The 24,152-nt window shown below is 38.4% G+C and overlaps 1 protein-coding gene and 1 pseudogene across 1 annotated transcript in view; one reads left to right on the top strand and one right to left on the bottom strand.

Annotated features, from left to right (window-relative positions):
• Window positions 1-7,242: 7,242 nt before the first annotated feature.
• LOC129765930 (uncharacterized) lies at window positions 7,243-11,176 on the bottom strand (annotated as a pseudogene).
• The window catches only part of LOC129764271 (protein enabled), an 80,770-nt gene continuing 66,946 nt past the window's right edge, over window positions 10,329-24,152 (top strand). The window contains exon 1 of the mRNA XM_055763190.1: window positions 10,329-11,835. Within this exon, the coding sequence (XP_055619165.1) occupies window positions 11,831-11,835 (5 nt within the window). The 5' untranslated portion in view covers window positions 10,329-11,830. The remainder of the gene's footprint in view (window positions 11,836-24,152) is intronic.

Below are 24,152 nucleotides of genomic sequence, written 5' to 3'. Positions count from 1 at the left end.
TCCGATTATATTCCGCCGATATTTTCGGCAGAATATGGGAAAGTTAGATCTGATAAAATGTTCTTTACTGACGGTTCATGCATAAACGGGTCCACTGGCTTCGGCATCTTCAATGAAAATTCCAGTGCCTCTTTCAAACTCAAAGATCCTTGTTCCGTGTATGTCGCTGAAATGGGTTCGATATACTATGCTCTAGGGATCATTGAAACACTGCCCATCGACCATTATTTTATTTTTTCAGACAGTCTTAGCTCAATAGAGGCAATCCGTTCAATGAAAGTTGATAAACGCTCATCTTATTTCCTAACAAAAATAAGACATCTATTGAGTGTTTTGGTCGAAAAATTATTCAAGATTACCTTAGCATGGGTTCCCTCTCATTGCTCGATTCCGGGGAATGAGAAAGCGGACTCGCTAGCTAAGGTGGGCGCTTCAGAAGGCACACTTTTTGAAAGGCAAATTGCTTATAACAAAATTTTTCACATTCCTCGTCAGGACACACTCGTTAGTTGGCAGCGCATGTGGAGTGAAGATGATTTCAGTCGCTGGTTACACACGATTATCCCTAAGGTTTCGACGAAAGCTTGGTTTAAGGGATTGAATGTCGGTCGTGATTTCATTCGCGTGATATCTCGGCTTATGTCCAATCACTACAACCTAAACGCGCAAACAATCTATGTGATTGTGGCGATGGCTACCACGACATCGAGCATATTGTCTGGTCGTGTATCCGATTCCATACTGCTCGCTCTCAGCTCTCTAGAGCACTGAGAGTAAAAGGCAGACAATCGGATATCCCCGTCCGGGATATCTTAGGTAGCCGTGATCCTGATCTTCTGCTTCATCTATACCTGTTCCTCAGAAACGCCGATGTCAACGTTTAATGATGTTTCCTTCGTTGTGTCCCTGTTTCATATCCCTCCTATCCGATCTATAAACTTTTACTTAGTCGCGGCAATACATACACACACTCTTTACAGATACACGGGCCAAAGGTTGTGCAGTCCACTGATCATTCAATAAGAGCCAAAGGTTGTACCGCTCATGACAACTCTACACGAGGTGATGTTTGCGCCGGCTAGTGACCATTCTATCCTGGATTCCTCGAGTCGAGAAGACGCACCACGCTAGATATGGGGTACAGACTAGGGGGGCGTTGCTGATTAATGGTCAGCTGCATCCCAATAGGAAGTATCCCGTGTCGGGTACAGGTACAGAGTATTGGAGACAGCAACATCACAATTACGAAAACACTTGTAATACTAACCTCGAGCCAACCGCGAATAATCGGTTACATATTACTAACATAGTTATAAGGCAAACATTGTCGAAATATTGAGCTCCCGGCCCCGTCAGGTTGACGCCATATGAGCCCTAATAAAAATATATATTTTGGTTAAAAAAAAAAATAAAATGATGTTATATATACGCTCGTTATGCAATTTAATGTTCGCTGGGTACAATGCACTGATCAGTCTCTCAAAAATTGGTATCTCCCTAACCTTGAGTAAACCACGAGGAATTGGACGAATTCTACTAAACGTAGCATCAAGATATAATTTTGTATAATCGAACATTGATTTAGTGGCTTCACAAATCTACTGCGATTTAGCTTTATGAATAAACGAATTGAACAAAAACTGGTAATTACTCGGAAAATAATGATAGTTTCGCAAAATCCTTCCGAAGGCATTTTCTTGAATATATAGATATCCAGAAATATGAATCAAAAAGGCATTTCTTCAATTTTCTATATTAGAATACCCCATTAATAGACAAAAATTCAACTCTTTGGAATCGATAAGTGACGGGGAAGCGACGAGAATCAAACAATTTGTAAGAAGTAATTTTAAACTTCTTGAAAGATAGTGGTGGTGTAGATGGTGGAGTTTGCGAATGTAGTGTGCGAATCTAATATCATAAACTACTTTTTGAATCGTGACGTCGATGTTTGTGTTCATATTCAATTGCCTACCACATCCATGTGAAAACGCAAATTTCTGTAATTTTTTTATCAATGAAAAGCAGATAGTTTCTTGGAGTTCCCGCTGAATATGAGTATAATGTAGCTGCGTGCACTTGATATTTGTTTAGTCATGTCGGAAAAAATAAATAAGAGTGATATTTTTGTGTGTTATTTTTACGTGGGTAATGCGGAGTCAATCGAATTCATGTTAGCTTTAAGTTCAAATAATACAATCGTTGTGTCCAGAATCTAAAAAACTTAACATTCGGCGAAAAATAAAATTGAATTACATTTAAGTTTAGAGAATTTTAGTAGTCAATAATACTGAAATTTAGGTATCTACCAAAATGTCAATTGGGCTTTTATGCAACTAAGCAACATTTCGCTGAACATGTAGCTACTTCCGACTGTTCTCTGGGCCTTTTTCTTCTTCAATAAAAGGAATGAGTCACAATATGACTGTATCCATTAAAAGCCAATAGATTTAATGAAAAATTTGACTTATAACATCATGAACCATGACATATTCATGTTTGGTTTTTTTCATATTGAGTTCATATTGAATGCAAATAATAACGACACTATGCATGGTATATCATACAAATGTGTCCTGGATGTATGTATATCGCCTTCAATTATGGCTATTCATTCGATTTAATGTTTACTAGGTGTGCATTTAAGTAAAAATTTGGTACATTGGAAACATTGTATAGGATCTTTAAATGTCAACCATTTCCTTAACACGTTCAGCCCAGCACTAGGGCACTCAAATATTCATATATTACGTAGATAAATTACGTAGAACATACTGAGGAACGTATGAATATATAGATATGATTGATACATATATGGAACGACATATGATTGATACATATGGCGATATTTTTGAAAAAATCAGTGTTTTCGGACTGATTGAGCCAGCGCGCAAAAATGTTTGTTTTGATTTCACGAACGAGGAAAACTTAACAGAGGCGCGGATTGCGTTAGGAGCTGTCCACATACCACGTGGATGACTTTAGGGAGGGGTAGGGGGTACGGAAATGTCCACGCTAGTCCATGATGAGGGGTTGGGATACATATAATGTTCACGTAGACACGTTAAAAATATTTTTTTAAAAGTACATTCAGATCTGTTTCCAAATATAAATGAAATCTGTTCTGCATTTTCAAGAATATTTAAACTTTCCGCCCTTTTTAAGTGCTCCATATTTATGTATAAAATGGTTATGTCGAATATTTTTCCATATCATTGAACTTTTCCTTGAATTATGTATTCTGAACGAAACATAAACTCACATAAACGATGAGTGATCGAGCTTTCATTGGTATAGGAGGATCATTGTTTTCAACTTGTAAGCTATGTCAAATTTTAGCATATACTGAAATCTGTGTTCTTGGTACAGGTCTACGTGAAAGTAAATTTGACATGAAGATACAATAAAAAAAAAGTTTTGCTTGAGTGTGCAGGTCAACTGTTGTACCATACAGTTGCCATAACCGATCTTTCCCTGCAGATTTCACAGATTTCCAAACCCTAAGGTATATGGGATAGAAGAGGTGTAATCAATACCACATAAATAGTATTTGGAACAAAGTGAAGAGAAATAAATTTTCGGGCAATATTAATAAAAAAAAACAAAGAATAGGAAACAACCGCTACTAAAGGTGGCCGTACACTGTTTGATCGGAGATCAAATATTTAACACTCTTTGACAGAAAAATTGGTCAAAATTTAGTACAAATTTCATGTTTGGCAAAAATATTTTACAACCATAATTACACCTATTAGTTTTCATCAAAAATTTGACATAAAACTATTTGGCCAAATACAGTTGTTTGTAGTGAATGCCAAACACGGTTATCACATAGTACACTGTTTGTCGAGTGTCGAGTCGGATACTATTTTGTGTGCGTCCGCTGTCATTTTTCAAAGAAAAAACAGGAAGTGGATTATATCTATGGTATAACCGCAATGGTGACGTAGGACTATCGTTGATTTAGTGATCATTTGTTTGAAGTTGAATCTGAATCCATTCTGAATGAAAGAATAAATGAATATTTGGAGAACTTCGAAAACGAGAGCGTTACGTTGGAGGTACAAGGTTTTATGCATCCAATATTGGATATGAAAATATCCTACTGATGGGGAAGAATAATCTTCAGAAGCTTTCCTGCTAATTGCACTTGATTGAAAAATAACAGAACCAAATGTATTTGGTCGCAGAAAAACATAAAAAAACATTAAAATAAACTCTTTCGCTTGCATGTTATTTTCAATGCCAAGGGGAACCGGCAGATTATTTTGCAGAAGCGATATCTTTCCGGACTCTTCTCGAAGTCCACCACCAGTGATTGATGCAAACACGATAACCACCTGTTAATTGCACTTGATTGAAAAATCACAAAACCAATTGTATTTGGTCGCAGTATTATATGGATAGAAAACGTTAAAATAAACTCTTTCGCTTGAATGTAAATTTCAATTCCAAGGGGAACTGGCAGATCATTTTGCAGCAACGATCACTTCTTTCCGGATTCTTCTCGATAACCAGCAAACGTAAAGAGTTGCGCGCGTGTATGCGTGTGTGTGTGTGTGTGTGTGTGTGTATGGTAATTGCTCCGATGCCTCAAGCGGAACCTGGTATTCTCTCGGTCGTCTTCTCTTCTCTTTCTGATGGATCTGCTTTTCTGTGCTCCTTCACAGTCCCAAACAAACTGAATGCGCCAGGTAATGAATCCCTTGATCCCTCACCATCCAGCTCGTCCAGCTCGTTCAACTCGTTCAGTAACGATGATGTCTTGTCGATGTCCTCACGAAAAATGAATGCGTTTCAGAATATCACTTAAGTATGCTTTTTGTCCGTGACTGAATCGAAAGAAGGTATGGTTTACGATGGCAATATGGAAGGCAAACTAGACGCGAATGAACTCTTTGAGTTTGCAACTTTCGGCGACTGAGCAATAATTGATTGAAAATTATATGATTTTCGCGATGCGAAACATTTTCCATTGCGCGCGCAAACTGTATTCGATACGAAAATATCCCACTGATGGGGGAGAATAATCTTCAGAAGCTTTCCTGCTAATTAATTACACTTGATTGAAAAATCACAAAAACAAATGTATTCGATCGCAGCAGCACTTTGTGGATAGAAAACATTAAAATAAACTTTTCCGCTTGAATGTAATTTTCAATTCCAAGGGGAACTGGCAGATTGTTTTGCAGTAACGATGACATCTTTCCGGATTCTTCTCGATCTTCTCGAAGTCCACCACCAGTGGTCAATGCTAACTTGATAACCACCTGTTAATTGCACTTGATTGAAAAATCACAAAACCAAATGTATTTAGTCGCAGTGTTATATGGTTAGAAAACATTTAAATAAACTCTTTCGCATGAATGTATTTTTCAATTCCCAGGGGAACTGGCAGATTATTTTTCAGCAACGGTAATATTCTTCCGGAATCTTCTCGATGCTGGATGGCATTTAAACGAAAGAAGTTCCGTACGTATATATGTGTGTGTGTATGTGTGTGGCGGCTGCTTCGATGTCTCAAACGGAACCGTTTTTCGATGCTGGTATTCTCTCGGTCGTCTTCTCTTCTTCTGATGGATCGGCTTTTCTGCGCTTCTTCACAATTCCAAACTAACTGAACGCGTTTCAGGTCAGGCCAGGTAATGAATCTCTTGATCCCTCGCCGTTCAACTGGTTCAACTCGTTCAGTAGCGATGTTGTCTTATCGATGTCCTCACGAAAAATGAATGCGTTTCACCACCAGAATATCCCTTAAGTATGCTTTTTGTCCGTGATTGAATAGAAAGAAGGTGTGGTTTACAATGGTAATTTGAAAGGCAAACTAGAGGCGAATGAGAATGAGTTTGAAACTTTCAGCGACTGAGCAATAATCGATTGAGAATTATGTTTTTCGCGATGCGAAACATTTTCCGTTGCGCGCGCATCCAATATTGGAAACGAACATATCCTACTGATGGGGAAGAATACTCTTCAGAACCTTTCCTGCCAATCACACTTGATTGAAAAATCACAAAAACAAATGTATTCGATCGCAGCAGCACTTTGTAGATAGAAAACATTAAAATAAACTTTTCCGCTTGAATGTAATTTTCAATTCCAAGGGGAACTGGCAGATTGTTTTGCAGTAACGATGACATCTTTCCGGATTCTTCTCGATCTTCTCGAAGTCCACCACCAGTGGTTAATGCTAACTTGATAACCACCTGTTAATTGCACTTGATTGGAAAATTACAAAACCAAATGTATTTGGTTGCAGTGTCATATGGATGGAAAACATTAGAATAAATTCTTTCGCATCAATGTATTTTTCAATTCCCAGGGGAACCGGCAGATTATTTTTCAGCAACGATTAGATTTTTCCCGATTTTCCTTGATACTCGAAGCCCACCAGTGGTTAATGCTAACTCGATAACCACCTGTTAATGGCACTCAATTGAAAAATATTTGGTCGCAGTGTTACATGGATAATAAACATTAAAATGAACTCTTTCACATGAATGTATTTTTCAGTTTCCAGGAGAACTGGCAGATTATTTTTCAGCAACAAATCTTTCCGGAATTTTCTCGATGCTGAATGGCATCCAAACGAAGAGTTCCGTGCGTGTATGTGTGTGTGGCGGCTGCTCCGATCTCTTCCCGGGGAACCATTTGCGGCATCACTTTCCTCCTGATGGATGCCCTTCTGGCCTAAGATGCACAAACAGGCTCTTGGTGACACCGTTCATTCGCGCTTTCATGATAAACGAAGAGCTTCACCACAACAGCGACAACATGCTCCAATCGCTGTTCAATTAGAACTGAGTGGATTTCCGAGTGGCGCTCGCTTATATACCGATTGGTGATTTCAATAGCCTGTTTTGAAATCAATTTTAAGACTATTGAAACAAGTTTTTGGATCAAAAAGTAACAAGTATATAACGCGTAGACATTTTATCTTTCGAATGAAGTGTTCATCATACCATTTCGTTCAGTTGTTTAGGATATATTAATGCTCAAAATCTCGGTCTCCGGCGTAACGCTTTCGATTTTGAAACTTTGATTTTACACCCCGGTATAGAAATGAAAGACGTAGTCCTACGTCAAAATATTTATTGATGAAAAAGGTTACTGCCATTGAAGACGTCATATGAATAAATAAAATAACGAATACATCTATTCGATGTACCAATGTTTTATTCAACTTAAATTTATGAAATTGTTTTCTTTACATAGAAATGATATATTCTTATAGAAAAAAAACTATCGCACACCAATGTACACATACGTTTTATTGATGACAGCCGAACGCTTGTCACGATTCTTTCCACGGGTTATTGTGCGCACTTTGAAGGCGGCCGCATTGATGAAGTTCTTTTCTGCCTTGGCCAATCGGGCGCCCAGCTGCAGCACATCCCGCAGAAAGCCGTTTTCCTCGACAGATGCTCGTTCATTCCGAAACCCAGCGCGTTCCGGAGGTAGATTAACTGATGATGGAAAGATCAGCACCTTTGCTGAACTTGATGCAAATCTCCGGCGAGATGTGTTCCTCCCAAGCCCCGGGCAAGGGGATATGATCCGCGAGTCAAGATGTGCTACAAATTTAGCTGTCATTGCTAAACCTATCAAATTACTCGGCGAACTCAAGGCAAATCTATGGAACAAGGTGCGCCCATTCGCTAACTAAAAAAAGAATTGTTTTTTGAAAAAAAAAATTATGTGAAATGTAATGATCATGATGATCACAAGGGTCTGAATGATAATATAAAACGTAGAACCCTAGGTTGATCACTTGAAATGTAGTATTATATTATAATGTAAACGCACGTAAACGTAAACGTCATATTTAACTCGAAACAATCGTTAAATTCGTGAAAATTTAAAGAAGGTAGTTTTGAAATCTTATAAATAGTATGTAGATTTTTAAGTTATTCGATTACTTAAAACACGTAGTCCTGACGCTTACTTAGCCATTTGGTTGTATATTTCCAAATATTATACAACACAATAATCACAAAAACTCACCATTATAATATAAAATCAGCATCAAACACAATTTCAGTTTCATATTATTTCACAATTTTCGAGGAATCGTATTACTCTATTACATAGAATACATATTGAATACAGAAAAGTAAATTTTCATTCATTATTTTTTGTTCTAGAAGTGTGTTAATTTCGTCCTTAATTTCGTTTTCCAAATGGCGCAAATCATTATGGTGCCTTCAACGCAAAGACAATAAATGAAACGCTTGCAGCGTAAAACGTAATGAATATAATGAATATAGCAATGAGTATTTCATAAAGTATCAGTATATTCCACAAATTGTGCTCAATCGTCTTAATTTACTTTTGTGTATTTTTTAAATGGCTGCAGAAAACCACTTCACGTTTTGACCCACCTGGTAGTATGTTAAGTGCCTTGTTTTACACCAGCTTGAGAGTTTGGCAGTTCTCGCGAGTGACAGTGGTCGCAAATTGCATTTGCGACCCGGACATGTTTGACGCTGTCAAATCCTATGTGCTAGTATACGGATGCCCTCAGGCTGGTTCCTCCAGATAGCGGCTGACGTCACATAAGGTCACACGCTGCACCTTGCGGTTTCGTTTGTTGCGATACTTGTGAGCATCGGTAAACAGCTTTTTGATGGCTTCGATCAAATCGGAAGGTTCCTCGTCAAGAAAGCCGTCGTCGTGAGAGCGGCCACTTTCCAGGATGAGTGCGATGATTTTTCCGGTAGCCATTCTTACGTCAAGATGGGGACTCTGAAGCATTCCGACGATTTTTTGGATCGATGGGATCATAGCATTGTTACTGTTGACAAAGAACACCAAATCCCCGAGTGAACCATCATGAACAGTAGGGTTGAAGCGCTAAAAGCGGAACTGTGAAGAGCAGCAGCATCGGCGTTGGCACTGCTCGGTGTGTTGTCTCCTTTGAGATAGCGGCTTCTGCACGGCTTCGTCGATTTCCTCGAGCTGAATCACCAAGAGCGGAATGATGCGTGCAGCACACGCTTGTTCGGTTCCCTTGCGCTTCTTGATGGACTTCTCGATCACCCTACGAATGTCATCTTACGGCTTTCGATCGTATCGGGGATGTAGTGATGTACCGGCACATCGTTGATTGCCTGGAATGCGTTTTTTCTGGTCTGTGGAGATTTGTCCGAGAATTTCTCGATAGTTTAGAGGAGTTTCACCTCGAATTTCTCGAAGCCGCCTCCTTTTTCGCCACTTAATGGCCATAAAAAATCCACACGACCAAGGCAATCCGTTACGTTATGATGCGATGAAACCTAGAAATGAATATTAAATAAGAAAAAATAATCTCATATAGAAAATAATAAACTTACCTTTCGGCCATATTACGAAATGTTTACCAATGTTTACTTTCGGGCATGAATGCCAGGCGCAGAGATTGATCCGTGTTGCTTTTTCAAAGTGTCTCAGGCCTAAAATTCATTGATTTATTTTGTTGGGTTTAAGGAAATAAAAAGAATGACAAACTCGGCTGAATAATTTAAATAGAAAATATATATTACACAGATTTTCACTTATTTGAAAATGAATTAATAAAAATTACAATAAAAAGGTCTGGCATCCCTCTTGGCAGTTTTATTTGTCACTTACCACTGTCAAAAATAGTCAAATATTTGACTACGGTTAAACAGTGTATGAGCACCCTAATAATAAAGCATACTAAACTCCAAGGCGCCTCTATATATACCAGGTGAAACAATCATATGAAATGCACTTTCAGCCATATTGAAATTGCTGTCGGTATTGTTTACAAACAGCATCAGAACGCTGCCGGCGGCTCTCTACCAACTGCTACGACGCTTATTCGACCGATGCCTACTATGTTCGGCTTTCGCGAATTTATGTGAAAAAGAAGGGATGATTTTGTAGAATTTCATTCTCATGTACACTACTCTCGCATGTGAAATAGCGTATCCTAGCGATAAAAATACAAACAACCCCCGCTCCACAAACCGTAACCCCCTTCTTATTGAAGTGATGATGTTGCTTCACCTGTTATACATTGATATAAGCGCTTTGCTAAACTCCACAACAACCAAATTTACCTATATTCCATAATGGATCAAATTGCTGTGCTAAATTATACTAAGCAGTGAATATGTCGATGTATCTTGACAGTTTGCGGGAGTGATTTTAATCGAGTCCCGAAGTACCTTCCGTTCTCATTGCTCCTGGAACAAACGCAAAAATTCATCCACTTGCACATTTTGCGAGAGCGAAACCTCCCAATGCCTCACAAACACCACCGCAAGAAACGGTACCAAAGCCCTTCCGAGCGCTCTGTGATCTGCCTATTTCTGGTTTGCTGGTTCATTCATTCGTGTTCGAGACAGCGCATATCTCGCGTTGAAGTTCCGAGACTGTGGAGTTTGTTCGTTTCGTGGTGTTGTTCGCTGTTGATCCAAAACATGGCGACAACTGCCTGCTCTATTGTTTGAAAACGGGGAGTAGTTTGCATTTTGCTTGTCGCGCAAAAAAACGAAACGGCACACGGTTGTGCAGACGGACAGACTAGCCAGCCCCAAAAAGGCGAGATTTGTTTTCGGGTTTCGGCGGCGATTTTGGTCGATATTTGCCCGGATACATATTGTAGGTGTGAAGCAGTCTCCTCTTCTGCGGTAGAAGAAGGCTTCAACGAGTGAAAAACAGAGAAATTCTTTGCGGGATCTATTTGTTAAAGCAAAAATTTTTTATGTGTATTACGAAGCTGTATACAGTCGATCAACCATCGTGATGTGTAAGAATTGTGTGATTCCGGGCTGAAGCTTTTCAATTTTTTCAGCGTTTTGAAAAATTATTCTAACTGAAGCCGGATCGAAAAAAGGAATCAGAAAAGATGTATTGTTTGTGAAACAGTGAAAACGGCCATTAATGATAAGTTAGTGAAGAAATTGGCAATCTTTGGAGTTAGAAGAAGAAGTGAAGCAAAGTTGTTTTTTGTTCTGCGAAAACAGGAAGATATGTGAAACAAGCATCGAGTGAATCTGAATGTGATTGTGCTTTTGACAAAAGTTCAAAAACCATCGACCAAATCAATCATTAGTTTATTAGTTTGAAAATTTCCGGAGGAACCACCCGTATCCCGATTCCTCCTCACTCTCTCTCCCACCCAGTCCGCTTCGAGCGTAGATTGCATTAGAAACTCCCGAGTGTTCATCTTCCATTTTCCACCATCGGACCAGCAATCAGTACCCACACAACCGCAGATCTCAGAATTAAGAAAAGTTGCATCGTATGTTGTACCTTCTCGCAAAAAGCAGTGAACCAAGCGCCACGGCAGTGTATTTACACAAAGGGATTTCACATTTAGCAACAACAGCGCAAAAGGAGCAAAAATCCTCTTTCACCTCCGCGTAGCTCTATAAAAACAGGCCTCCGCCCTAAGCAGCTCTATGCTCTCTTCGGTTCTCTTCGTTCTGAATATCTCTCAGCTCAAGCTCCGGTCTGCTATATCCCTTTAGGTGAAACGGAAAACCCGCTGCAGGAAACAAAAAAGTAGGGAAAAGGACGCACTACTCCTTGCTGTCAAAATTCATTGGTTTGTACGAAAACTGGCAGAACGAAGAAAAAGTGGAGCGAGAAGCGAATAGCGCAAGGAGGAAGCAAACTTCATCATCGAAGGCATAAAACGATAGCCCAGCGAATAGTGGGGCAAAATAAAAAAAGCCAAACAAAAGAGGGAAACATACCGGCTCGAGCAGCCGACACGAGCGACATTTACGACGGTAGCTTTGTCAGCAGAAAAATACCAACAAAAACAACAACAGCGCCCGGAGTATTCCAGAACGGAGTCAAAATTGCAGCAGGGAATATGTGGTAGGTTTTGCATTGTGAGACTTTTAATTGCAAAAATATCGCACTGTCCCTTATTTCACACAGTTAGAACGCAAAAGCTTGAATGTTTTTGAATCAATTTTTAGGCCCCTTTTTGTTATCTTGTTTTATTTTTGAGCGAATATGTGCAACGTTCACACAATCGCGTAAAAGGAAATGTTAACATTGTTGTAAAAAAAAACCGGAAATCGAATGAGTATATGATCCGCTAAAGAATAATAATGTAGAAATGAACGAAACGCGCAACCGCCAGAATCGGTTTCTTCGAACGTTATTCAGACATATTTCGGGAAGAAATTTCTATGTAATCCATGGATGTTTGAGATATAAACGAATTTCACGGAAAGATAAACATCTCGTCTAAATATTGTGAATGATCGAAAATGTTTTAACGTTCCGTGATACCATCACTTCCGGTCGTCACAGTCAACTGAATTAATCGAATTTGTGCAGAAGAGTTCTAAGGGACATTGAAATATGCAACGCCGCACTGATTCATATATAATCGAACTACAGGTAAACTTCGATATAACGTACATTTCACTTTCAAAATTGTACGTTGTATCGAATTGTACGTTATATCGAAGCATAATAAAGTACTCACAAACGTAGTCTATAATACATTATTGTGTTGCTGTTTTAGTCAAGTTAATGAATAACTTCAATCAGAAGACGAAGCTAGCCTTTCTTATGATGTTTCCCTTCGTACTGTTGATTAAAGCTTGATTCATTTAGAATCTGGAATCACAAAACCAGCTGTATTTCGAGATTGATTGAAGGTACAAAACTTGTTTTAACATCACAATACAGATAATTAATTGTTCTATCAGAAAAAAAAATATTGAAAAAAATTTTCCTTTACACTTTGAAAAAGTGTACGTTATATCGAGGTAAAATATACGTTATATCGAGTGACGTTATATCGAGGGTACGTTATATCGAAGTTTCCCTGTACTAGTTTTTTTTTTAAATATAACGCACCCGCGAAAAATTATAATTTTGTTTTCGTTATTATTAACGAATACAATATTCGTTTTCTATTGTTTTCATATCCTCGGGCGCTTTTTTTAAAAAAAAATTTCTGAAAAGCTGAGAATTTTTCACATAACATATGTCGAAACCAAAGAGGCGTTTTTTTAGTTTTTGAGTTATGATTTTTCAAAGTTAACCGATGCTCCAAAAATCATTTTTCATGCGACTAGAATTCAATTAATAGCTATTTGGCTTTAATTTGATATATTGATCATCAGCATTTCAAAAGTAATAAATTTTTGAAAAAAGTCATTTTTGGAAAAAAGAGGAAAATGTTGATTTTCGGACAACCCTAAAATGGAAATGGTCACCCTACTGAAAAAAAAATACGGGTCTAATGTTTTGAGATAAAGAACAAAACTACCACTTTTCACGAAAATCTGAGAACCACTATATCGGTTTGGCATGGAATGGCTGTATATGAAAGAGATTTTCATAACTATATAAATATATAAATCTCGTGTCACGGTGTTCGTTACCGAACTTCTCCGAAACGGCTCGACCGATTTTGGTGAAATTAGTCAGAAAAAACTTGGTAAGCATGAGAAAAGGTTGTAAACTATATACGATAACGCTAGGATACCGATTACTAAATATTCAATACCGATTAGAGTGCCTCTATGCAGAAAAAAAAGTCTAAATATTTTTTTTCTTAAATTTTGCATCAACCAATACATATAACAACAAATTTAAACCCCCATACACTATTTTTAGTCGCGATTTTAGTAGTTTTTTTGCAAACAATATTCAAATAATTTAACTGTCGGTCGTTTTCCAAACAGAACGAATTTATTTATGTTTTGAAATGGCAGCAGGCGCTCAATCGAACTTTCATCCACACATTCGCAAGTAACCTAACTTCGTCTAAAGCCAGGCGTATCGCCGGAGAGCTGGAAGTATTTTCGAATGAACACAACGGATTATTGAAATACTTTAAATCACACTTGCTCGGTTTACAAAATGGCAATCACGTTATTGTCATCAATTCTGATAAAATATCTTTTGGAGAGCACGTGTCTAGATTAAGTGCGCAGGTGTTACTAAAATCATAGAAGGTGTCCGTACAATGACGCGAGAAATTATGATTCGAAGAAAAACAATAATCTGGAATAAATCGTTAACGCACATCGTTCCCAACGTTCACCTTCTCATCGTAGTATTACTTGCATCATTTTTAGTAGTTTTTAGTTGAGATGTCTATACCAAACAACACGCCAATGTATTCTGAGTGGCAAGCTCTAGGATGTGTGTGACCACAATGCGAGCCAGAACAAATATCTTTGACGAAAAATGCCTGACCGTTCTGAAAGAACAAGATGAACATTGTACAAACATTAGACAACATAATTCTGCCACAGGTACTCTATTCATTATGAACATCATTACTCATTTGAAATAATATTTATGAATAGCTATATCAGACGAATAAAATAAAGGAGTGCGCTCGATGGATTTTATGTGTATCGTATGATGTCGTGAACTGTACCAACAATCCGTAGTCGACATGTACACGAAGGTAAAGAGCGAACGACTGCGATTCCTACGACCTAATCAACATAAGTGACTTGAGGAAGAATTCATTCACTTGGGAAACTATCATGAGCAACACCGTAACAGCGTCAGAGTCAAAATTATCCGAACAGATTGCAATTTTGCATTCTGAAGTCCGTTCGACTCAAGTCTAATCGAGTTGTGCAAATGTTTCAACCTTGCGACGCAATTCGCCATAGACAAATTTAGCTCCGTGTTCCATTTTTGAGCAAAAATGCAAAATGGATATTCGGGAGGAATAAACACGCTTTTAAGCCAATTTTTTTTAATGAAAGTTAATTCTTCACATCGTAAATGTGTTCGATGTGAAAAAGCAACACATTCTCTGCATTCTCTGCTCATTGGGGGATAAATCTTGAACGAAAATTGTGTCTGACGATTATTTTATGTTATGTATAATGTTTTGGCGGAAATGCAAGGAAATTTATAGACAAAAAAGTATGTACAAATAATTTCCTAAGAGATTTCACCAACGCCAATATCGCGACCGTAGGCGAATATCTAATATTTCAACGAACAAATACTGATAATGTTATTCACAAATATCAACAACGCAGACATTGAAATTGAAAATGGTTGAGTAGTACCATATTCGCCTCAGCTGAGCCAAGAGCAATCAATACATTTGCAAGTCCGTGGATAAAGGTAGCAATAATGCTGTGTTTCTAAATTAGAATACCGCTGTGAATACTGTGTGTGTGTGATTGAATGACAACTAATATATGCGGTTTCAAATAATAACGATACATCTGCTCCATCTGGCGTACCGTTGATTTCGAGATTCAGCAAATTAGCCGTGGAAAAGTGAAGTACGTATTCTCTCCCAACGAGACAACATTTGAACGATATGCATATAGATTTTCTTTATTTCATTTTTCTATTCTACGAAAAAAGCATATTATTATCTTTACATTTAACTTTTGAGAGATCAAACATATATATATTTTTTTTTGTTTTTTTAAGATTTTGTAGATTAACACAGTATTTCATTAACCAAGTCAATATCAAATCTCATTAATCTTATCAATCAGCATTCGTTTGATTCCAAGAACGCTCCTGCAGGTTATTTTTCTAAAGGAAAAAGTTTTGACAGACTGAAAAATTTCCCTTTGTCTAATGAAGAATTTTCCAATAATGCGATTATTCCCAAATCGGAATGCAGTTTTGAAAACTTCAGTAAATTCTGTACAAGGTTCATTATTTATTATTAATCTCCTAGAGTTATGGCACTTCTCAGCATTGAGCTGGAGTTTTCACCAACCCCCGAACTTCTCACATAAGATCCGGCAACAATCCTGAACCGAACAACGAGGTTGAAACTGCGAGCGGATAGTTTTCTAATGCTCAAAGGCCACAGAGTCAACTGTTCTATGCCGAACCGCAAAGTGAGGGAGGCATGAAGACACCTTGTGTGTCCAAGTAACGCAACAAATTGTGAAATGTTTTGATTTTCCAATACCATGAACGGATTCAAACTATTCTCATTATTAATATTCTTACATTGAACAACAAACAACAATATAATAATCTTTTGGAATAAATTAACTGTCCTATATATGGTTCTTCTGTATTCTTATTTCAAATCTAAATGTGACGTCACATACTTTTACTTGCAGTTTTATGAAGTTTAGGAGGTTTATGTGGCTCACGGCGACGGATCAGGGTGGGTGGCGATGACGTGGTATCTACGGCGAGAGCGGTACGATGGTTTCAACTCTGTCTATGGTTCATGCAGTTTTCTTCCAACACATGCAATAAACCTATCCTCAACCTGCAGAGCACCGATAGGCAACACGCAACTCTCGACTGCTGAAAGTGGAGGTGCAACTGCTTCCCTTGGATAGATGTGGTATAGTCTATTTCCAGATCGTTTAGCCACGGAGATCTTCATGATTAGTCACACTCGCCACATTGTGGTGCCCCGAAATCCCCTAAACTGGCCGCATCTTCCCGCCTTTTCACAATCCTACATATGTATATAAAGATATTTAATGATTTACCTTTTTCATACATAAAGTGTGACCGTACGTTGCACACTTTGAGATAGTTTTAGAGCAAATATCAAACCTACTAGTACACTAAGTTTTCATTCGTCCAAATGTAGTTCTTTTCCTCACCGTCAACCTGCGGAAGAAGCCAGACGCCCTTTCGGTTACTTACCCAATTTAATCAGGGCGCGCACTAACTGCTCTCTAGTGCAGTCAGAATAGAACTCACTTGACTCCTGCTAACACACCGAACAAGAGGTAGACAATCAACCTTATTAATCGAGAAAACCCGAGCTTTTCCGTATTTATACTTGGATCCTACTCGCGAGTGCCTTCATCCCTGCCCGATCCGTGGAGGACCTTCTCGAGTGAATGGCAACTGTCATACGCCGAGAGTGAGTGTTGAAGCGAAAGATTAGAAGGTGCGGGAAACTGAACATCGTGGGGAGAGTTAGATTTCGGTCGTCCTTCAAGTGTCCTTTAAAAAAGTGTGACAGTGTCACACGCTCTATTTTGGAACTACCGGTTACAAACGGTATCATTGGGGTTTTTATCGTAGACCACAATATCAGGGCGATTAGCTGATATTCGGACATCTGTAATGATCTCGCGATCCCAGTACAACTTGTAGCAGCTATTTTCCAAAACTGGATCCGGAATATACTTGTAGTACTGATTTATCAAGTTGCGTTTTGATGCTAGCTGTTGATGAACAATCTAGGTAATCGAGTTGTGACGATTGAGATAAGCTGATTCGGCAAGTGCTCCACAGCCGGCTATGACGTGTTCAATCGTTTTTCCTGCTTTGTTGCACTTTCTGCGACAGTCGACAACGTTTTCGTGCAAGATGTACTTCCGGTAGTTTTTGGTCGCTATTATCCGATCTTGGATGGCTACCATAAACTCTCCTATCTCAGAAAAGAGATCACATCGCACCAGCCACGTGTTCGATAATACTTTGTTGATGTGCGCTTGCTCTAAACGATGGGGGTGCGTCCCATGAAATTTCGTTTGCTTCCATGATGTTATATTTTCTTCTATGGTCTGCAAATTGCTGCTTAGTTCAGTGATACCTCTTTCTCTTTCAACACGTGGCAAGGGGAATCTTTCTATGGACAACTTTAGATGGTGCATGTGGTGCTTTGTGAACGTCACTCTCATTGCTCTTTCTATTGTTCTAAATCGGTTTTCGTTCACTTCAGCAACTCGAAACTGTACGTGAGTAAAGGAACGGCAAACGTATTGACGGTTTTTGAAAAAAAATTCATTTGTTTTCAAAACCTGATTCTGATCAAGAATTGTTCCTGGAGTTCCTTTTTGATTTTTGTATGACAAATCCCTTTCAGTTGCAGAAATCCCAGGTACTTGTAGGATTCGCCTTTCACCAATTCTTGTATCACTTCACTCTCGTTAATGCGGAATCCTCCAGTCTCCACCAATCGTCCACGATGGAGCTGTACTGCCTTACACTTTTCGATTCCGAGTTTCATCCGCACATCGGAACTAAAGTCGCTAACACACTGTAGAAGATGTAATTACAGGATAACTTCGATATAACGTACATTTCACTTTCAAAATTGTACGTTGTATCGAATTGTACGTTATATCGAAGCATAATAAAGGACTCACAAACGTAGCCTAAAATACATTATTGTGTTGCTATTTCAGTAAAGTTAATAAATAAATTCAATTAGAAGACGAAGCCAGTCTTTCTCATGATGTTTCCCTTCGTACTGTTGATTATAGCTTGATTCATTTAGAATCTGGAATCACAAAACCAGCTGTATTTCGGGATTGATTAAAGGTACATACCATGTTTTAGTTCATTGTTCTTTCAGAACAAAAATATTCAAAAAAAATTTCATTTGCACTTTGGAAATGTGTACGTTATATCGAGGGTGCGTTATAACGAGGGTACGTTATATCGAAGTTTCCCTGTATAGGATTGGGGAAAAGGAAATGTCGTATTTCTGATCGAAATTTGACGCTTTATTTAACATACCTAAAATTATCCAATTAAAGCCAAATATGCGCCGTTTTGTTCGCAAACTTGTTGCCATTTAGAAGCAAACTTCATTATCCCCCCTTTATAAAACCCCCCTCCTTATTTGCAAAAAACTCAGACAGCCAGTTTTCGCAAGCCTCTTTTGAGGTCAACTTAGTATCACAAAGAGCGTTTGGCATGGACCGGAAGAGATGATAATCACATGGGGCCAGGTCCGGACTATACGGTGTGTGCAATAGGACATCCCATCCGAGCTCCCGTAGCTTCTGGCGGGTCATCAAAGATGTGTGAGGCCGAGCGTTGTCCTGGTGGAAAACAACACCAATCCTATTGATCATTTCTGGCCGCTTCTGGTCAATCGCCTGCTTCAAACGGTCGAGCTGCTCACAGTAGAGAACCGAGCTGAAGGTCTGGCCATAGTTGATCAGCTTATAGTAGATGATTCCCTTCCAATCCCACCAAACACACAGCAAAACCTTCCTGGTCGTCAATCCGGGCTTGGCGATGGTTTGAGCCGGCTCACCGCGCTTCGACCACAACTGTTTTCGCTTTAGGTTGTCGTACGTGATCCACTTTTCATCATCAGTCACCATCTTCTTCAATAATGGGTCGAGTTCATTCCGTTTCAGCAGTGCATCGCAGGTGTGATTCGGTCCAAAAGATTTTTTTGCGTCTACTCGTATGGCACCCATACATCCAGCTTTTTTTGGAATCCAATCTTCTGCAAATGGTCCAAACGGTTTTATGGTCATACCCAGTTCCTGGCCAACCTAACAGTGCTCACATGCCGGTCTACTTGGATGATTTCAACGATTTTATCGTTTTCCACGACGATTGGCCTACCAGTACGGGGTGTATCTTCGACAGCCACTACACCAGAACGAAATCGATCAAACCAACGCTGTGCTGTGCGAATCGTTACAGTATCGGGTCCATAAACTACACGAATTTTTTCGGCCGCCTTCGTTGCAGTTTTACCTCGCAGGTAGTGAAAATGTAAAATATGGCAAATTTCTTGCTTGGTTCCATCTTTGACGCGCTATAGCTTGAGACTGAAAAGGACAATCATAACATTGCCAAAACGACACTTGGAATACAGATTGTCGTCTTATTCAAATAGCCGTATAGTATGACCCGATGCGATAAGTACAACACAAGATATGTTTAAGTGTTGCGATATATTGAAAATATACGACATTTCTTTTTCCCCAACCCAATATTATTATTGTTATTATTATTATTATGCTAAATAGGGGAAATATGGTCCCCCTAAGAACGAAACGTCTTAACCCTTTCACTACGAGCGTCGTCTATAGGCGACATTCGCGCGACGACCTGTGTGTACGAGCGTCGTCTATAGAAGACATCAGGGTGACATTGCACATCGATCATACTAGCGCGATATGCATACTTTTCGGCACAGTGCTCCGTTCAGCGGTAGCACTCCGACGGAGCACACTGCCGTAGAGAAAGGGTTAAACCATGTCGGAATATTCATAAATTATGCTACATGTGAAAACCTCACGATTTGAAACATTCATCGATGTAAATTGTATGAATATGCACTAAAAAAGATTTATGTAGAAAATTTACACTTTTAAAAATGTGTTCATTTTCCGTCGATCAAGAGCACTATGGGGCAAAATGGGCCACCATGCGGGGCAAAAATGACCATGTTAGTTGATTCAATCATTAAATTTTGCATGTGCAAAAAAATAACAATAATAATTTTTAGTTTACTTGCTTCACCTATTGATAAAAGATAGTTACTGGGATCACTGATGTCTCATCGACGTTGAATTGCCTTACTGGTGGAATGTATTTCTGTTGTATATCCTCCGATAAATCGTAGAATTTCTCGACTGCAAAGCGATTGAATTCTTGGACCCTGGCGGCGGAGGTTGCTTGTGGTGTCCGAAGTGAGAGTTGTGGGTGGCCATTTCGGAAATCACCCAACTAATCTACTCCGGCTACTTGCTTTTGGCTATTGCAAGGGTGAGAAATATTATTTCTTTCAGCCAGATCATACGCCAGCTTCCGGATCTCTCTCGCCGTAACACCAAAAAACCATTGCTTCATAGCGAGAATATAATCTACAAGCTTGTTCTCTTGTCGACTTCTGCTGTTGACTATCCTGATATTGCAAAAAAGCCCATGAATTTCGCTCTTGAACAGAATCAGTGGTACTGTGGCGGACAAAAGAAAGCAGGAATTCGCCGAATTTTCTTGTGGGTGAAGAAATTCATAGGCACAGCGGGAAAACAATATACAACTTGTTTGACTTTGTCAAAGGGATCCTCATTCTGTTGCATGGCAATGCTAAATTGGAGCGAGGTTCCTCCGTGAACAAAGTATGTTTGGTAGTAAACCAAAATGACCAGAGCTTGGTAGCTCACAATGTAGTTCACAATGAATTCATCTTGTTTTGCGAACATGTACAGAGTTTGTATGTATATTAAAAACCTAAAAATTTCTACCAGGAACATTAGGAAAAAAACAGTAAAATTAGGAAAGAAACAGAGATTTCAAAACACAAATCAAGTTGCCACCCTGGAATATAATCAGGTGTATCATATGCCAATTTTATTCTATTCTGATTGTCATATAACAAGCATATGGATGTTTTTTTCCGTCCTAATTAGATATATTTTGGATCTCAGCATTTAGATTTTTCACGACTTGTATTTTCCAAATAATGTAGCGTATTCGAGTATGTTCGTAAATTCATGATACAAACATGTAGGACCTGATCACGAACATCACTGTCACAAACGCTTTCACGTTACTTACACTTCTCTTAATCTTTTTGTGTCTATCATCATTGTCACGGACAGTTGCGTGTAAAAATAAACTCCGTCAACTGAAAGAGTTCATTCTCATTTATAACAGTTATGTCGGTTGCATAATATCGTTTGAACGTTATGTCGGTAGCATAATTTCGGACGTTTGAATTTTGTGTAGGTAAAATTAATAAGTTTATGAGATAATATTCCATTTAATTGAACGTATGTTTTAGAATGACAAATTTGCGATTATACCTCGATGACTCGGTATTTCAATCAAACTATTTGGACTCATTCCATGAATCATTTGCTTGTTGCGTTAGTTTGCTGAATCAAACGCTGGTTCAAAGATGAGCAGGAATACTTGTTTGCTCTTGAATAATGTAGTTGTTGAACATATGAGAATGTAATTTTATTTCTTCTTTCTATAAATTACTCTAGAGATAAAGCATGACTATCATGAGCAGGGATGGTAAAAAATCACATTCAACGATCAATGAATAAGTATATTCCTCTAGTCGGATGTTTTTAAATCACCCCCAGCAGGCGAGGCTCTTTTATTCTTCATATGTACACAAAGAGAATACTTGGAACGGTGAGCTACCAAGATCTCAAAAAAGCAATATGAAAGCGGAATCCCCACTGCTTGCACTCTCGAAGCATTACTTCTACTACTCAAGTTTTATCGTGAGTGCAAGCCACAAACGATTAATCCCATTCCATAGAGCGGATGATGAGTTCTTGACCGGAAAGTGTAACAAGAGACGATCAACTGAAATCTTACGACACTCATCGAGGGATTTTTAATTCTCTATTGTACTGACCGCAGTGAGTGACTGACTCAGTCTCGTGTCGACTTTATTTTGCTGTCGTCTCCCGCCCGATAAACAGCAGACGGGTAATGGATGCAATTGATTAATTTTATTACCAGCAGATTTGGGCGAATCTCATCCCGCTCAAAATCGTTTTTTAGATTCCAATAATTCTGAACATTCACATTTCTCTCCAAATATTTTTTCCAATAGTAATTTAATTAGTGACTTCACGAAACACCTTTCGAATTCGATTGAATTTCAGACCCTTTTTTATTTTGTAGATAAAACGGATCACATATTTGATTAATTCAATTAATTGTGGTTACGTTCTTCGTTGCGAATAAATGTAATGAATTAGTATGGACGTATGTTATTCATATATCGTGGACTTCCGACATATGTGGCAGTAGATTTATCGAACGACTAATGTTTTTTTATATAAACTTGTTGCATCTCTCAAGTGTACATACTGCTTTGACCGCAGATTTGCATGGTTGAATCTTGTTGGTTGTCGAATGAATACTGTTGGAACAATACGTATCGCAGCAAATGATTATCAACATCCTACCTTATCATCAAACGGTATGCGAATAATTTCAGTGAACCGACGGCATTGGAATATATGCTTTGTGAGGACCACACAATTATTATCAGAGCGAATAAACGTCCGACTGGAAGTCATGAACATCAATTCAATGTGCCCAAGATAAATTTATCCTTTGAAGGTCATTAACCTTTCTAAAGATGATCAGATGGAATATATTTCAATGTCGTCTGGAATACCCTGTCCAACACCTTATGATCGTAATATTGTTTTTGCTATTATTCTGATGTTTCATAACACGGTACTCTATTGATTATTCGCCGAAAATGAATAAAAAATATCCTTGAAGTTAGCCTACGGTTTTAGTAGCAGTGCAATATGGTGAGCCAGTCTCAGGATAAGAAAACATTTAAAAATAAAGCTTTTTTTTAATGAATCAATAGTAAAACAAATCGTCAAAAAATTCCTCAGTTTTGTGATAGCAGATAATCATTATCCATTTGAGTTGTATGAGTATTCCATCCCCCCACAAACTGTGGATAGTCTATCTGCATACAAATTATGTAGAGTTCCACAATCCAAAAAAATTATGAGCAAATATTTACGTGCTTACACAAAAAAAACACATGTTGACATATTTGCGCTAATTTATGTTTTTTTATTAATTCAAGGTAATCAAGGTCTTTTCTAGACACCAGTTTACTCGGCCCCGAAAAAAGTGGACTGTATTTGGGCTGGCGGAAAAATATATCTCGCAAGACCACGTGTTCGATGTCGTAATAGCCTTGGCCAATAACGCATTTACATTAACTCATAAAATTAGTGATTTGAGGGGGATTATTGTTTAATTGATTAATTTAATTGATTAATTGATTAATTTAATCACCATCTGAGAAATCCTCTGTGAAACATGAAACATTAAAGTCGTCCTATCTGCTGTAGCGCATTTTTTTATTTTACCCAGTTTCATCGAAGTAAACGCGCTCGGAAAGGAAAATTGAACGCCCGGACGAAGAGCGAGAATCGTTAAGCGTACGTCATAGAGACACTCATTCCCATGGAGCAAATTCTTGTTAGGAGTTGAAAACAAAACGAGGAAGGAGAGTAACTCAATTATTCGAACTAGTTTCAGTCTAGCAATGCTTTGGTCAACTCAGAGTTACCAAGAGAAAATCATTTGGTTATGATGGGTGAGGATTAATAGTTAGTCGCAGTTTGCACAGATTGCGATCTGTGCAGTTTGCGATTAATCGTAAATCACATCATGCTCCCTTGTTTTCCATCCTTGATCATGAGTTTAATAATCGATATCTGGCATACTCTTGTACTCAGCTCTGTCTTACTCGTTTGAATAGTGAGAAGTATTTAGTATAGGTTAACGTTAGAATCCTTTTTTAAGTACCATTTCTACAATTTATATCTTCTAATATCTTCTGTATCTCAGAATAAACCGGAATTTATCCATCTCATGATCAATATAATCTGAGCTACTCCCATATGGGATTCTGAAGTTTAATCCTCTTATCCTTCCCATTCTCGTGTAATTTGATATACGTGACATGAGGTTTAATATAATTGTTT

The sequence above is a fragment of the Toxorhynchites rutilus genome, chromosome 2, assembly GCF_029784135.1.
Source record: "Toxorhynchites rutilus septentrionalis strain SRP chromosome 2, ASM2978413v1, whole genome shotgun sequence".
Classification (NCBI taxonomy): domain Eukaryota; kingdom Metazoa; phylum Arthropoda; class Insecta; order Diptera; family Culicidae; genus Toxorhynchites; species Toxorhynchites rutilus.
This window is presented reverse-complemented; position numbering and strand designations above follow the sequence as displayed.